Source organism: Neoarius graeffei, chromosome 13 (genome assembly GCF_027579695.1).
Source record: "Neoarius graeffei isolate fNeoGra1 chromosome 13, fNeoGra1.pri, whole genome shotgun sequence".
NCBI lineage: Eukaryota > Metazoa > Chordata > Actinopteri > Siluriformes > Ariidae > Neoarius > Neoarius graeffei.
This window is the reverse complement of record NC_083581.1, coordinates 54,449,921-54,466,454: the sequence shown is the minus strand read 5'-3', so window position 1 is coordinate 54,466,454 and position 16,534 is coordinate 54,449,921. Positions and strand designations below refer to the sequence as shown.

Below are 16,534 nucleotides of genomic sequence, written 5' to 3'. Positions count from 1 at the left end.
AGAGGCCTATTGCAGTTGCTATTCCAGGTCGTCCCAAAGGTGTTCAGTGGGGTTGAGGTTATGGGTCGGTGCAGGTCATTTGCAATCTTCCACTCCAATGTCTTCATGGACCTTGCTTTGTGTAAAGGGGCATTGTCACAGTGGAACTGGTTTAGGCTAGGCCTCTTAGGCTACATCCACACGACAACGAGATTTTTTTTTTAGCGGGTAAAAAAAATATCGCATCCACATGGGCAACGGATCAGTAAAATATCAGGTACATATGGCAACGCAACGCTTGCTGAAAACGATGCAATACACATGCCACACCTCTACGTGCGCTGTAAGACGGTCCCATCGGAGACACCAGAACAATAGAAGAAGTAGGACGCATGAGCATAAACCCCTTCTTCTACCCGGCGTGAATGAGTGAGTGCTGCTTGTTCTAGTCATGTGGTTGTGATGTCATCGTAAACAAATCCGTTCTACTCATCCAGACGACTTCGCAATGGCACCGTTGCCAGATTTTTCCACTCTGGAAACCGTTCTCAAAAAATATCGTTTTGGGGCACCCAAAACGCCGGTGCCGTGTGGACGCCAGGCCGAAACGATAAAAAATTTTATTGGATTCACCTGAATCCATTGCCGTGTGGACAGGGCCTTAGTTTCAGTGAAGGAAAACTGTGCTGCTACAGCATATAAAGACTTAAAAAATATCATGGGTGTCTTTAGATAAATAAAGGAAGAAACATCTGAAGGTGCTAAATGGCCTTGGAAGTTTCTAAAGGCACCCATATTTTAATCTGATATTTTATTGGTTTAAAATTATACTTCTCAGAGCAAATCACAGGTAAATGAGATAATTGGGCTACCTTCATGGAACATCTCAGGCAATACTCTGTCTCATTTTCTTTCTTTTCATGACATCCAGCCAATTTTACCACAGAAAAATTGGAAAACAAACATTTGAAATACAAAGATATAACAAATAACACTAAATCATAAGGTATTAATGGGCTATTAAATAATACAACAGTACAAATGCAGACAGATAATGTGTGTTCACACAATTTAAACATGGTAATTAACAAGATAACAGTAATTGGTAGCAATTAGAAGCAATAGCATAATTAGGATGTTATGATATAATTTTTTTCCTCATTCGCATATTTTACTGTATTTTGACTTTTCTACATTGTAGTAGTACTGAAGACATCAGAACTGAAATAAGTGTATGAGACCATTAAACAGTAAATAAAAATCCATATTTTGTCAATAATTGCTCAACTAAGTAGAGACATTCCATCATTACTTTCAAACATGAAGTGTCTTAATAAAGAAAAAAATACTGAATTAGAAAGTGTGCCCAAACTTTTGACAGACACTGTGTACACACACACACACACACACACACACACTATTCACTATTTTAGGCACTATCCTTCAGTTGCTGGGAAGATTTCCACAATGCTGTTAGTAACTCGTATTCCGTAGTGTCCAGCCCAGAACTGCGTGTCCTGCCCTCCATGTTTAAAAAGAATAAATCGAACACCAGGTCCATAGTCCTTAAATGTATGAGTCACCTGAAATAAAAAGTGATAGACAACAATTTACATGTCAGATTAAAAAAAAAAAAAATAATAATAATAATGAAAACCCTCTAACTACTGAAAATAGTTAGGAAATAATATTGGCATGTAGGCTGAAAAGAATGATTTTAAGAAAAGTCTTAACCCCTTTAATGCCCTTGGACGAGTCACATACGTCATGAAATCTTTTATCACTGTGCCTTATGACGTACGCTACTCGTCATAAACACCTCCTTTTATGTACCTTACATGGCACATTATTTTTACTTCACAGTGGCACATATGAATTACAGTCAATGCCTAAGGGTTGTTTTACAATCAGGGTACAAAGTTTGTGTCAAAGGGGTCCAAAATTCAAATTGATTCAAACTGGTTCTTGTACCAGTTTTTAAGTGAAGGACAAGTTAAAGAACAGATTTCAGGTAATTTTTTGACATATGTGTATGGTAGTTTTGTGTAATCTGTTATAAGATGGGAGAAACAAATGAAGTGATTCTCGGAGAGGACGTTTTTTTTGACAATTCAGAATCCACTACTTCCATAGTGCTTTTAAATACAAGGCTGTAAGCTTTGTGTTAGTTGTCTCTAATATTTATGTCCCAATATTGACCACATCATTTTAGATATATTATTTTATATTGAAAAATTAGCTGTCTCGGAGAGGACATTTTTTTGACACAATTACATACTAATTTGATCAAAATAGTCTGAAAACTTACTGGCATTCAACATTAAAACTTTATGTTTCCAATGATATGGAACCAAATATTTGTTTTATGGTACAAAGAATGATTTAAGTGCATCCCTTTTGGAGCTACCTGTGGTCAAAAAAGCACTTTTTCTAAATGACACGAGTAATTTTGCTAAATATGACATATATTGCCATACATTCACCAAAAATAACGTTATCACCAAATTTTTTTGCATGGTAAATAGAGCTATCACAGGGCTACAATAAACAACCAAGTTTATTTAGTCAAGCCTTTTGATATTGAAGATAATAAGTGTTAAATGTGATTTTTAGCTTGCGTGCCCTGATTGTAAAACAACCCCTAAAACATTCTTCCGTCATAGCAGTAAAAGATTTCATGACGTACGTGACTCGTCCAAGGGCACTGAAGGGGTTAATAATAAATTTAGTTAACTGCAGTAACATGCTATTATGTCTGAGAAAAACAACAAACAAGTACCTGTCTACTGTAAAAGTTTTTTTTTTTTAATTGTTAATGTATGACAAAGGTACACCTGTCCAATTTTGTCAGCCTTCAAAATTAATTCCACTCTTAGTCCAGACTTGTTCAAGGGAAACTGTCCTTGTTCACTAATGCCGATTCCGTCTTATTAGGGTGAGGTATAAGGTCAACTTACAGATTCTTTCTAAGCCTAATGCCATTGCAACTGTCTGGAAACACTGTAGATTTAAACAAAGGATCAAGAATAACTGGGGAATGTCAGTAACGTAGACCATCAGTAAACCACTTCATGGTATTTCAGCTTAAAAGGCACATATTATGAAAAACTCACTTTTTCAGTGCTTGTGCACATACATTTTGGTATCTGGAGTGTTTACAATCCCACAAACTAAGACAACCCAGTCAGTTTCTTTTGGGTTGCCTCGATCACAAAACATGTGATTCCACAAACTGTTCAGATTTGGCTCCCCTTCTTTCATAGAGAGTGGAGCTCATTAGAATTATTCTGCTCCCTATCTGAGTATCTCCATCCCCGGCTTGAGAACTACAATCATAAAGGTGAGCCATTTTTTTCCCTTGCAAGCACCAGACCCACTAGCATTATGTCGAAGTGAGTCAAACATGTTGCTGACTGCAGAGAGCAGCACACACTGTTACACTGACCCCCAGCCTCAGGTGGTGTTTACATTAGACCGTATCCGTCTCGTTTTCGTCGCGGATGCACTGTCCGTTCACATTAAAATGCCGGGAAACGATTCCACAGGCGGAACAACTTGAATCCGCCAGGGCCCACGTATTCAACCCAGTTCGTATCTGATCCGGTGCTGTGTAAACATTGAGATACGAGGAAACGCAGTGCTGAGCTCTAGCTGACGTCGTCATTGGACAACGTCACTGTGACATCCACCTTCCTGATTCGCTGGCGTTGTTCATGCCACGTTGGTCATGTGACGGGACTGATGAAAAACGGCGCGGACTTCACTTCCTGCTATTGTTTCCGCCTTGTATCACCTTTTTGTTTTTCATTAAAGAGTATAAAAGTATGAATATAATGCTTTGCCATTCTTAATGTTGTTCATGGTAAGATGCAAATACTGCCCATTGTGTAGTTATGATTGTCTTTAGGCTTGGCATCCTTCCACTTGCAAGTGGTGAGTGACTTGCGCATGCCCGATATGCACTGGGATCACACACACAGTGGCTCAGTCCCGAATCACTGCTCGTGCGCTTCACTCGCGCGCTCTGTGAGCTGCGCAGGGCCGGGGAGTGCGCACCCTCCAGAGGGCACTCGCTGTTCAGGGCGGAGTGATTTGGAGCGCAGCCGCTGAGGAGGAATCGCTGAGCCGCACTGACACATTTCAACTTACATGCCGTCTAGTCATGTGATTAGCGTATCCGTGTATTGGCGTTGCTGTGTGCACGCGAATCATTTTAAAAACGTTAATCTGATGATCCGCTGATACGGTCTAATGTAAACACCACCTCAGTGGATAAAATAGCTGAGTGGATCGAGTTTATATTTTGATAGCAACATCCCTGTTATAGTTGGCAAAACCCTGTTCATGTGTGGTCACCAATTTGTGTCTGACTGCTTTTCAAACCTGGGCTAGAACAACGCAAAACTGCCAACAAAATTGTTTCTAAAAGAGGGATCAATACCAACTGTCCATGGCAAAACTGCAGACTAGGGAAATGTAAATATTTAAAAATCATTATTTCTTTGGCTGTCTGACACTAGCTAATGCTAACATGTCTGCTAATTTTCTAGAACGTTCATGCTGTTACTTACTTCAGGATCCACAATACCATTAAAGCTATTAGTTTGTTAGTTGAATAGCTGGAAGGTGAACTTTATCTTATCAACACTATTAAATAACATGAGACTAAAATGAGAAAACTGGTGCAGGGCTGAGGTCACCAATAGGTGGACCGCAGTCCAGGTCCAGATGCCATCCTATCTAGACCCTGATCTAAAACTGATAAATTATTTTGAATTATTAAATTTTGATGGACTGTCAAAATTTAGAAATCCCTGTACACAAAAGAGAAAACGCCAAATACTAACATTGGATGTGCATGATCTTTGGGCCTCAGGCAACACTGCGTTAAAAACAAGACGCAATTCTGTAGTGGAAATCACTACAAGGGCTCAGGAACACTTCTGAAAACCATTATATGTGAACAAAGTTGGTCACTGCATCCACAAATGCAAGTTAAAACCACATATAAACAATATCCAGAAACACCACCGCCTTCTCTGGGTCCAAGCTCATTTATAATAATCAGTTAAATTTACATAGCGCCTTTCTCAAAACCCAAGGTCACTTTACAACTATAGAGAGAAGAAAAAAAAAGTCCACCAAATAGAGGCCAGGATGTTATTCCAATGGTGTTGCAGCCACAGTCCCACCAAAACAAGTCCCACACCGCCAACACAGTCACCGCGACGCTGCCAGGGAACATCACTCGGAACACCACACCATGGATCCACAAAGCGAGCACAGATGCACCGCCACGCAGAGCGCTGGTATGTCCCAAACCACCTACACAGCTGCCGCGATGCCACCGAGCAACATCGCTCGGAACATCACGCCAAGCACTAAAGCACTGATGCTGGACAACCACAATGTTAAAATGAGCAATGAGCTCACTGCAGTCCATAGCGAGGAGCACAGGCATCACTCATGGCGAACCAAGGCCTGGAGGGAACCGACGCCCAGAACAGGGTCTGGAGCTACACCACAACCGGCGGACAAAAACAATCGAACAAAAACAATCATCAAACTACAGACACACAAAAATAAATATAAATATATATATATATATATATATATATACACACACACACACACACACACACACACAGTGGTGCTTGAAAGTTTGTGAACCCTTTAGAATTTTCTATATTTCTGCATAAATATGACCTAAAACATCATCAGATTTTCACACAAGTCCTAAAAATAGATAGCGAGAACCCAGTTAAACAAATGAGACAAAAAATATTATACTTGGTCATTTATTTATTGAGGAAAATTATCCAGTATTACATATTTGTGAGTGGCAAAAGTATGTGAACCTTTGCTTTCAGTATCTGGTGTGACCCCCTTGTGCAGCAATAACTGCAACTAAACATTTCCGGTAACTGTTGATCAGTCCTGCACACTGGCTTGGAGGAATTTTAGCCCATTCCTCTGTACGGAACAGCTTCAACTCTGCGATGTTGGTGGATTTCCTCACATGAACTGCTTGCTTCAGGTCCTTCCACAACATTTCGATTGGATTAAGGTCAGGACTTTGACTTGGCCATTCCAAAGCATTCACTTGTTATTCTTCTTTAACCATTCTTTGGTAGAATGACTTGTGTGCTTAGGGTCATTGTCTTGCTGCATGACCCACCTTCTCTTGAGATTCAGTTCATGGACAGATGTCCTGACATGTTCCTTTAGAATTTGCTGGTATAATTCAGAATTCATTGTTCCATCAATGATGGCAAGCTGTCCTGGCCCAGATGCAGTAAAACAGGCCCAAACCATGGTACTACCACCACCATGTTTCACGGATGGGATAAGGTTCTTATGCTGGAATGCAGTGCTGTCCTTTATCCAAACAATGCTTCTCATTTAAACCAAAAAAGTTATATTTTGATCTCATCCGTCCACAAAACATTTTTCCAATAGGCTTCTGGCTTGTCCACGTGATCTTTAGCAAACTGCAGACGAGCAGCAATGTTGTTTTTGGAGAGCAGTGGCTTTCTCCTTGCAACCCCGCCATGCACACCATTGTTGTTCAGTGTTTTCCTGATGGTGGACTCATGAACATTAACATTAGCCAATGTGAGAGAGGCCTTCAGTTGCTTAGAAGTTACCCTGGGGTCCTTTGTGACCTTGCTGACTATTACACGCCTTGCTCTTGGAGTGATCTTTGTCAGTCGACCACTCCTAGGAAGGGTAATGGTCTTGAATTTCCTCCATTGGTATGCAGTCTGTCTTACTGTGGATTGGTGGAGTCCCAACTCTTTAGAGATGGTTTTGTAACCTTTTCCAGATGGTTTTGTAACCTTTTCCAATGCTTTTTCTGAGGTCCTCAGAAATCTCCTTTGTTTGTGCCATGATACACTTCCATAAACATGTGTTGTGAAGATCAGACTTTGATAGATCCCTGTTCTTTAAATAAAGCAGGGTGCCCACTCACACCTGATTGTCATCCCATTGATTGAAAATACCTGACTCTAATTTCACTTTCAAATTAACTGCTAATCCTAGAGGTTCACATACTTTTGCCACTCGCAGATATGTAATATTGGATCATTTTCCTCAATAAATAAATGACCAAGTATAGTATTTTTGTCTCATTTGTTTAACTTGGTTCTCTTTATCTACTTTTAGGACTTGTGTGAAAATCTGATGATGTTTTAGGTCATATTTATGCAGAAATATAAAAAATTCTAAAGGGTTCACAAACTTTCAAGCACCACTGTGTGTGTGTGTGTGTGTGTGTGTGTGTGTGTGTGTGTGTGTGTGTATATATATATATATATATAAAAAATTATGGACTGAGGTGAAGTGGAAAAGTGTCCTGTGGTTTGACAAATGGAAATTTGAAATTACTTTTGGAAATCACGGACACCGTGTCCTCTGGGACCACCCGGCTTATTATGAGTGCACAGTTGTAAGATTAGATCATATCTTCCTAGAATTCAAGTATTGAATATTTTTCACTTTTACATTTGAGACAGTACTGCCTGTAATAAAATGTAGTGTTTCTTTACTTATCTGAAGCATGTAAAATATAAAGTGAAATCCAACAGTAAAACAGCAAGCAAAATGAAAACTAAAAAACACGTTTAGTGTTCAGTAATAGCACTCCTTGCAACCCACCCCAAGGATGCAATATGTTTTACTAACTCCTGGAGTTTTACACTGGATCCAATAAATGTGACTAACCTGCTTCCATTGCTGATCATTCCACTGTGGTATTGTCACTTGCTCAGGTTCAAAGAACTTTATTACCTTCTTCTTGTTATCGAGTAACTCGACACGAATTTCATAGACACTGCCACAGTCCCACCGTGCAGCATACCTGGGCAAATAAAGGCAAGGCAAGTTTATTTATATAGCGCATTTCATACACAGTGGCAGTTCAATGTGCTTTTACAGAGGTAAAAGCAAAACAGTAAACAATAGAAAATAAAATTACATAAAATAAAGGGGGAAGAAGAGAGAAAAGAAATAAGAATTAAACAATAGTAGAAATAAAATAATAAAATGAAGTAAAAGTTCAGTAAAAAAAACAGCAGAATAAAATAGAATAAAAAGTTTAAAACATGCAGAGACTGTAAAAGTTAAGTAAAGTTTAAAACATGTAAAGATGATATCAGTTATATAGATAAAGAATAAATAAATAAAGAAGAATTAAGGATTTGACAAGTAGAACAACATTTCAAGTAGTGTTCCACACTACGCAGGAGAGCAAAACTAGAGGAAAGCTGAACAAATACTGACCAGTCTGATATCACAATGTCAGGCTGTATTTTATCCATAAACGCAGGCCTGTAACCTTCTTTCTCTAGGTTGATCAGCTGGCTCTTTATGCATCGCCTGAGATATGAATCATAGACAATAGGTCTGTATTGCATAATGGTTGCACATCTCCATTTTTAAACTAAAGGTTCATAGTTGCCTTTGGGCTACTTAATAAGCTCAACTTTATACATCAGGTAAAAATAATAAATCAAACAAGGCTGTGTTTCTGTACTATACAATAATACACTTATTTTATTGCAAGACATGCAGCAAGGACATTCAGTATGAAAATATGTTGTATAAGTGCTATAAGAATCTTACCCATAAGAGGTAACAAAGCATTTTGTTACAGTGTCATCTGGATGAGGTGCAAACAAATTCTCTATAGCCCATTGATTACCTCCATTTTGTAAGATTTTCCAGCCAGTGAATTTCTCTAGATGAAAGAATATTTCTGACATTATTAGTAGTAAGGTTATCATAACAGACCTAATAACGTCAGGATGCTGCAGACTATATGTGCATTCCTCTGCACCTAGCCAGGACACAATAGTATATTATTGTGTGCACAATAACTATATTGACACCAGCTGTCAGAAGGCAGGTATCCCGGGGTTCCCTGGCTATGTAAAACACTCAACCATGATCTGGGAGCAGATCCAGACAGCCAAGTGTGAGAAGTCAGATTTCCACATAGTCTGGCTGGATCTAGAAAATGACTATGGCTCGGTCTCCCACCAACTCATCAAGTTTGCCCTTGAGTTCTTCTACATTCCATCCTGTATCCAGAACCTGGTACCCAGCTACTTTGACGGTTTCTATGTCTGATATACAGAATTTATTCAATTTTTCCCACAAACCCACCACCACCACCTTTAGAACTGAACACTGTACAAGTACTGTCATTTAACCCAGTGATTTCCAAACCATATCAGAGTGGCCATTGATCTGTTTAGGAAACAACTGTCTAATCATTGTTGTTTTTTTGCTCACCATCTGCATTGGGGTTCTTCAAAAGATTCCGGCGCATCTTACATAGAAAATAAAAGGCCTGCCAATATCTTGGGACGTTCGGGATACTGAGAGGCTTGAATCCCTCCCTACGGCATCGCTCTCTCCAAAACGCAGTGCTGTCCACCACCAACTTCCACTCCTTGCACACTAAACGGCACACACAAATCACCTGCTGGCCAGGTAGGTATAGAAGGATTTCCTCAACAACAGTAAGAGGAAGATCTGGGCACTGTGGGCAACAATGAAAATATGACATTTCAGATGAACAAAGATCAGCCATACAGTTCCTCCAGAAAATATTAATTCTCCAGTGAGTGTTTCTTCTTTTGTTGTATTTGCTTAAACAGCAGCTCAGATTAGTCCTGCTGTCATGAGGACCAAGCACCTACCTGTGAAGCTTTGGGATAATAGACTAGGTCAGAATTGCAAAAAGGGGCTTAAATAAGGAGTTGCAGGCATTTGTGAGTAAAAGTTGGCAAACAAACTTTTCTAAAGGTATTTTTTGCACTGAATCCATTTTTTGTTTGCCAAGCTGTATCTCATACGTGGAGCCCAGTAGAGGGCACATTTGCATATAATTTGCATATTTCGAGTATTTCAATATAAAACTCTTCAATGTTGTACAGTATGAAAAAAGTAAAATAGCAGAAAGTTGCATATACCTCTTGGCTAAATAAGTACCAAATTTGGCTTCAATTGGGTGAAAGGAACTCTCAAAAACAGACTTTAGGTAGTGTGTGTGGTCCAAATAACCATATTAAATTATAAAATTCGTGGTCTTGAGTTTACAGACTATATAATAGACTATATAAAGGGTAATTCTTTCTGCTGAATCCATTTAGGCAGTCTTTTTATTTGTAACTCAGTAGAGTGGCAGTCTCATAGGCTAAAAAAATAAACAAATTTATCAGCTCTGGCTCAAAAATAAAATCTTAAATTGCGACAGAAGATTTATTGGGTACAGAAAACAAACATAGGCTAATATTTAAAATACATAATATTTATCTCAGAATATATAATTTTTTTTTGGTCTTTTTTGCCTTTATGTAGGACATTTAGAGGGCGAGAGGAAATGATTGGGAGAGAGAGATGGGGAAGGATCGGGAAATGACCTTGGGTCAGACTCAAACCTGGGTCCCCGGATTTATGTTACAGCATCCCAGCCAACCAAGCCATGGCGCCTCCAGAACTTTGATTTTTTTTTTTACTTGAATGCATCCATATAGGAACATCAAAATCATATGTACATAAATGATCTGTAACTATGTAATGTAACCAGGGTGATGGTTTAACATATAAACATATATTAACATAAAACTATAAACAACAACATGACAAGATTCTCCAATATGACTAATTTTCACAAAATAGCAAAAATACCACAGACTGTGATATCATGCCTGGCCAATGATCTTAAAATGAAGTTAACTAAACTAAAGTTCAGCAATTGCTACATTCTGCATCACTTGTTTTACACTTACATGCAGCAGAGCAACGTGGGACTTTTTGCACATACATCGTGCACTCATACATCTTGAGGTGCAGCTGCAGCTGATCAGTTCCAAACAGTAGTCTGGGACTGGAGGAAGTGACATCAAGATGGGCACTAGTGTAGAACCTTCCAGTCTCCATCCCATTTTCTCTGGAGGAGGAAGGACAGGATATGGCTTGTTTGCTTGGCGCCACAAAGCAGATTGGTAATGTGCCCGACGGATATGAAATGACAGTGCATCACTGGTTGGTGGAAGACTCTCTGGAGCTCAGGACTGTACAAATAGGAGTTCCCTTGCCTTGTTCACGCTGGTTACATTGTGAGCCCGATACACCTTACACACAAATAATTCAGCATCTTTTGCAGTTTGGTCATCCAGTTCGCCTCGACCTATGCCTGTGAGGAGGTGATGATGTTCTTTGAAGCTACTGCAGCATGGGCGATCGAAGCACGGGCAGTCTGAGTGAAGTCGCTGGAGTAGCCAACCGAAGGCATGCAGTGGAAATATGTGAAAACGCAATCAAGTAAATGCTACTGCACAATATTAAATGCTACTTATCTTTCAACTAACAGTGTTTTGAGGTGTTACAGAGTGATAGGGTGACCAAACCTCTGTAATTCCAAAAAGTAATTTTTTTTCTCGATTAATTCGACATCTCAAAATCCATATCGAGATACTTGTCCATCTCGATACATCTTAAATATCAATATATTGCCCAGCCCTATGATTAGCAATATTTAAACACTGTATGGAAATAGAAATGATGGCAAAAAGTGATTTTATTTTGAATTAAAGTTCTTGTGGATAAGTTTGAAGTTAATTTACAAACTCTGATGTGATGGCAACAGTTTCCTTGCATCCTCAATGAAATGACTCAGGAATGTAAGATTTTCTATTTGTCTGCTTGACATATAGGGATAAAAGAAGACATATTCAGGACAACAATAAGAAATGAAAGTGCAATTGTCCTTGTCACATACAAGTACCATAATTCTCACTACAAATAAACGTCCTAGACTTGATCATTATTGTTGTACATGATGTAAAATAAAAAAAACGGAATTTACTGAAATTTTAGAGGTTGTCTTAGATTTTGTGCTCTACAGACTTCCACATAAGAGATACAGCTTGGCAAACAGCAAAAATGGATTCAGCACAAAAAATACTTTTAGAAAAGTTTGTTTGCCAACTTTTACTCAAAAATGCCTGGGGGTGTCACATTATCTGAAAATCGACCTAGTCTATAAAGTTTTTAGGAGGAAAACCCCCCCAAAAAAACTGGTGAACCTGTCTAAGACCAGTAGGCCAAAACACAGGGATTTCAGGAGGAGGAATTGGAAATCTTGCCAAAAATTGGAAAAATTAAATGACCGTAGATGGCTGTAAGAGACAGGCTAATTGTGTCCTCACAAACAAACAAACAAACAAACAAACAAAAACAGTACACAGTGTGAAAATAACCGGAATACAGTATTTCTCAAACTAAAACACCAGGATTTCCAAACATCCTGCCACAGTAATAACTTTACATACAGCATATACACTTTTATATTGAGTAAATCCATATACTGTGTTCCATTCAAAACCAGAAGTCGGAATTTCTCAGGTGAAATTTGAGTTTTTGCATTCCAGGTGCACCAAAGCAAATTCCTTTTATGTGAGAATGTAAAGTTGATTCTGATTCCGATTTCATTTATTATTATTATTATTATTATTATTACCACCACATGATAGTCAAATCAGCGTAAACATAATAGTCTAACCTGGGAAAAAAAAGTAACAAACAAACAAACAAACAAACAAACAAAAACCACTCACAGCTGGGCTGCATGCTGAATAAGCCATCCTTTTGTATTTTGATAGCAGAAAATCCATCTAGAGCTGCTCGGCCATCAGGGATTTACTGAGATCGAGTCTCAGTGTTCCAGGCGAGCAGAACTTCTGCTGAATCGGACCCTGTATTCACAAACAATGCTTCGTTTTAGCCATTTGCTGAATATTCAGGTTCTGTAAACTAAATACGAAACTTTTAAAATGATCAACCTTTCATTTCAAGGCAGGAAAAAGAAAATGTCGTACTTCAGAACGGTGTTCCGGGAAAAATTCGCTGACAGTAGATGGCTGTAAGAGACAGGCTAATATACTGGTCCTAGCAAAAAAAAAAAAGTAAACAGTGTGAAAATAACCCGAAAACAGTACTTCCCAAACCAAAACACCCGGACTTTCAAACATCCTGCTGCAGCAATAACTTTGCATACAGCATATATACATTTATACTGAGTACATCCATATACTGCGCTCCATCCAGTCGGTCGGAATTTCCCAGGTGAAATTCCCGGTTTCTGCATTCTAAGCTCGTAAACAAAATACATTGACAAACTAGGGTTTTTGTTGTTTGTTTTGCAAGTCTATGGACAATTAAACTGTTAGCAGTGCTGCTAACAGTTTAATTGTTTAAAAAAATTATATATAACAAAACAAATATATATACACACAACATTATATATATAGTTTAATTGTGCAGTTAACAATTAAACTATAAAACAATTAAACAGTTTTCCCCCTCTCTCCCCCTTCCTCTCTTCCCCATATCTTCTTTTATATGTAAATACTTAATTTATTTTAATTTATCTAGAAGTTTTCTCTATTTCTTTTCTCTGTTTATCTGTAATGATGCTGTATCTAAAACAGTTTGTTTTATATATCAGTTAAATTTTTTATATATTATTTAATTGTTTTATATATCAGTTTAATTTATATATATATTTTGTCATATATATACGTGTGTGTGTGTGTATATATATAACAAATGAGGAAACGACGCATGCGGTAATAGACGCCATTACAGCTTTTATACTTAGAAACGTGTCTAAAAATTAATGTTAACATTTTCCCAAAAACCTTCTTTTTTTATTTTTATTTATTTATTTATTTATTTATTTTTTGCAGAGAAGATAACTTTCAGGGACTGTTTCCGTTGCCTTTTAGTGGATAGTTTACTGTTTACATTACGCGTCTCCATGGGTGCGGCCATTTTTTGTGACGTCACACAGCTGCGTTTCCATTTTATGAAGTCGGAACTCCCCCGTTCTTATTAACGGGTAAAATTTATCAGTTAAAGTGATTATAAACTAAAATTAGTATTGTTTTAAAAAAATATTTCACAGGATGTATGATATGTTTATATAGTCAGTCATTTTACTTCAGGGTTTGATTGGACAAATCAGAAATCCGACTCCTAATTCCGACTCAGAAGTCGAAGTGTTTTGTTTGTGAGCCGTTTTAGGTGAACGGGTTTTTTAATAGGTGTAAAAACTCGTATTCTTGCAGTGTAATTTAATCTGGAAGCCGATTTTCACGGTATGAGCTGTTCGTCCGGGGAGATGATCTGAGAGGAGTGTGTTTGACTGTCAGCTGTGTGAATGGAGCAGTAGGCTATGACACGGTGTTATCTGTCGTACTGTGATTATTGTTATTATAAATCAACCTTCTTAATGAACCACAGACACAATAACGTTTATGTAAGATGCTCGGCCTACTGTTTTGTAGTGCACTTCCGAGTTTACATTTAGATAAATATTTTAAAAATATCCGATGCAAATAATGTTTTAGAAAATAATTATACCGTTTCAGCCATGGTTAGATAAAGAAAAACAATCACTGGTTAAAATACAGAACAGTGTCGGGTTTAGGAATAAAAGTGGCAATAAGCCGACTCACTGAAAAGAGCCGGAATTCACAAGAGTCAGTCAGTTACTTCCTGGTAAGTCAAATAATTCGACTCACTGAAAAGAGCCGGAAGTCATTATGAATATTCAACCATATAGTTTTCAAAATAAAAGCCGATAACGTTACTGCAGTGGAGAAAAAAAAAAGCCTACACTGTCCTTGGCTACTTGATTGCCTACGTTCGTTTTGCCAGTTACATCCATCCATTATCTGTAGCCGCTTTATCCTGTTCTACAGGGTCGCAGGCAAGCTGGAGCCTATCCCAGCTGACTACGGGCGAAAGGCGGGGTACACCCTGGACAAGTCGCCAGGTCATCACAGGGCTGACACATAGACACAGACAACCATTCACACCTACGGTCAATTTAGAGTCACCAGTTAACCTAACCTGCATGTCTTTGGACTGTGGGGGAAACCGGAGCACCCGGAGGAAACCCACACGGACATGGGGAGAGCATGCAAACTCCGCACAGAAAGGCCCTCGTCAGCCGCTGGGCTCGAACCCGGACCTTCTTGCTGTGAGGCGACAGTGCTAACCACTACACGCCCCTTGCCAGTTACAAATACTACATTTCACTTGTTTCCGTTGCCTTTTAGTGGATGGTTCACCTGTTGACATCATCTGTTTCAAAGCACATCATTATTTAATTGGTTTACCTCATTACTAGCCCTAAATTGCCCCGTCCCAACTTTTTTTGGAATGTGTTGCAGGCCTGAAATGCACGAATGGATGTATATTAACAAATGAAATGAAGTTGACCAGACAAAACATGAACTATCTTGGGTTCATACTGTCTGCAATGAAATACAAGTCAAAGTAAATTTAGAAATCACTGCTTTATTTTTTTTTAATTTGCATTTTCCATACTGTCCCAGTTTTTTCAGATTTGGGGTTGTAGTAATGTAATCTAATTAAATTAAATTAAATTAAATTTTATGTAATAGGAAAAGGCCAAAATCTTTACAAGTTTAATCTGTTAACATTCCCCAAGTCTACTAATTTAGTGGGGGCTAATTCGGTAGTGATTTATTCTGCTCAACTCTACTGTGCTAATAGTATTTGATGCTAAACTTCTGGGAACTAAGATCCAATCCATCCATTATCTGTAACCGTTTATCCTGTGCAGGGTCACGGGCAAGCTGGAACCTATCCTAGCTGACTATGGGTGAGAGGCGGGGTACACCCTGGACAAGTCGCCAGATCATCGCAGGGCTGACACACAGAGACACACAACCATTCACACTCACATTCGCACCTACAGTCAATTTAGAGCCACTAATCATCCTAACCTGCATGTCTTTGGACTGTGGGGGAAAACGAAGCACCCGGAGGAAACCCATGCAAACTCCACACAGAAAGGCCGCTGGGCTCGAACCCAGAACCTTCTTGCTGTGAGGCGACAGTGCTAACCACTACGCCACCAAGATTCATATTTTTTTTCCTCAAAAGCTCTCCCCAAGTGGCTGTGACGCACTGATCTGTATGTAAAATATCTGGATAGCTCATTTGCCAATCCATGCTGTAGAAACGAGTGAAGCCATCTGGGCACCATATTACCATGCACATCGTGTGTATTTGGCTTACGTGTTAAACCTTCATATCTAATCAAAGTTGCCCCAAGAAAAGTGTTTCCTGACTTTTTTTCCCCTTTCATTACCTCCTCTTATTTTCTCAACTTTACCCACATTCCTTACATATCTTTAGAGCACTCCCCTTCATTGTTATTTTCCCCCCTTTTCCACTTCAGTCTCTGATCATTTTTTGAACGTCTCTTTTACTACTATAATTATTTTTACAGAGATTATTTCAGTTTTTCTCTGATACACTGTATCTTTCTCTTTCATATATTTATTTTTCCTTACTATTTAGGACAGTTGTTGAAACAGGATTATTTTCTCATGTTATTTTCCATTTTCACTTCATTCTCACGTCTTAACAGTATAAGAATGAACAAGTCCAAGAATGAACAGCTTAGGACAGACAGGCAATCTGGTAGCGCTAATGTCAGAGACTC

General features: G+C 38.6%; 1 protein-coding gene across 4 annotated transcripts; it reads right to left on the bottom strand.

The window, feature by feature from the left end:
• Nucleotides 1-773: 773 nt before the first annotated feature.
• LOC132896893 (F-box only protein 6-like) lies at nucleotides 774-14,569 on the bottom strand. 4 transcript variants are annotated; one of them, XM_060938044.1, is made up of 9 exons: nucleotides 14,511-14,569; nucleotides 12,834-12,939; nucleotides 12,609-12,746; nucleotides 10,779-10,939; nucleotides 9,277-9,526; nucleotides 8,605-8,719; nucleotides 8,263-8,358; nucleotides 7,705-7,840; nucleotides 774-1,562 (listed from the first exon to the last, which is right to left on the bottom strand). In XM_060938044.1, exons 4-9 carry the CDS (start codon nucleotides 10,932-10,934, stop codon nucleotides 1,416-1,418), a joined length of 900 nt encoding a protein of 299 aa, XP_060794027.1. In that variant the 5' UTR covers nucleotides 10,935-10,939; nucleotides 12,609-12,746; nucleotides 12,834-12,939; nucleotides 14,511-14,569; the 3' UTR covers nucleotides 774-1,415. The 4 variants fall into 4 exon arrangements, with proteins under 4 accessions (XP_060794027.1, XP_060794028.1, XP_060794030.1 ...); XM_060938045.1 differs by having other exon boundaries at nucleotides 12,870-12,939; XM_060938047.1 differs by lacking the exon at nucleotides 10,779-10,939.
• Between the last annotated feature and the right edge of the window lie 1,965 nt (nucleotides 14,570-16,534).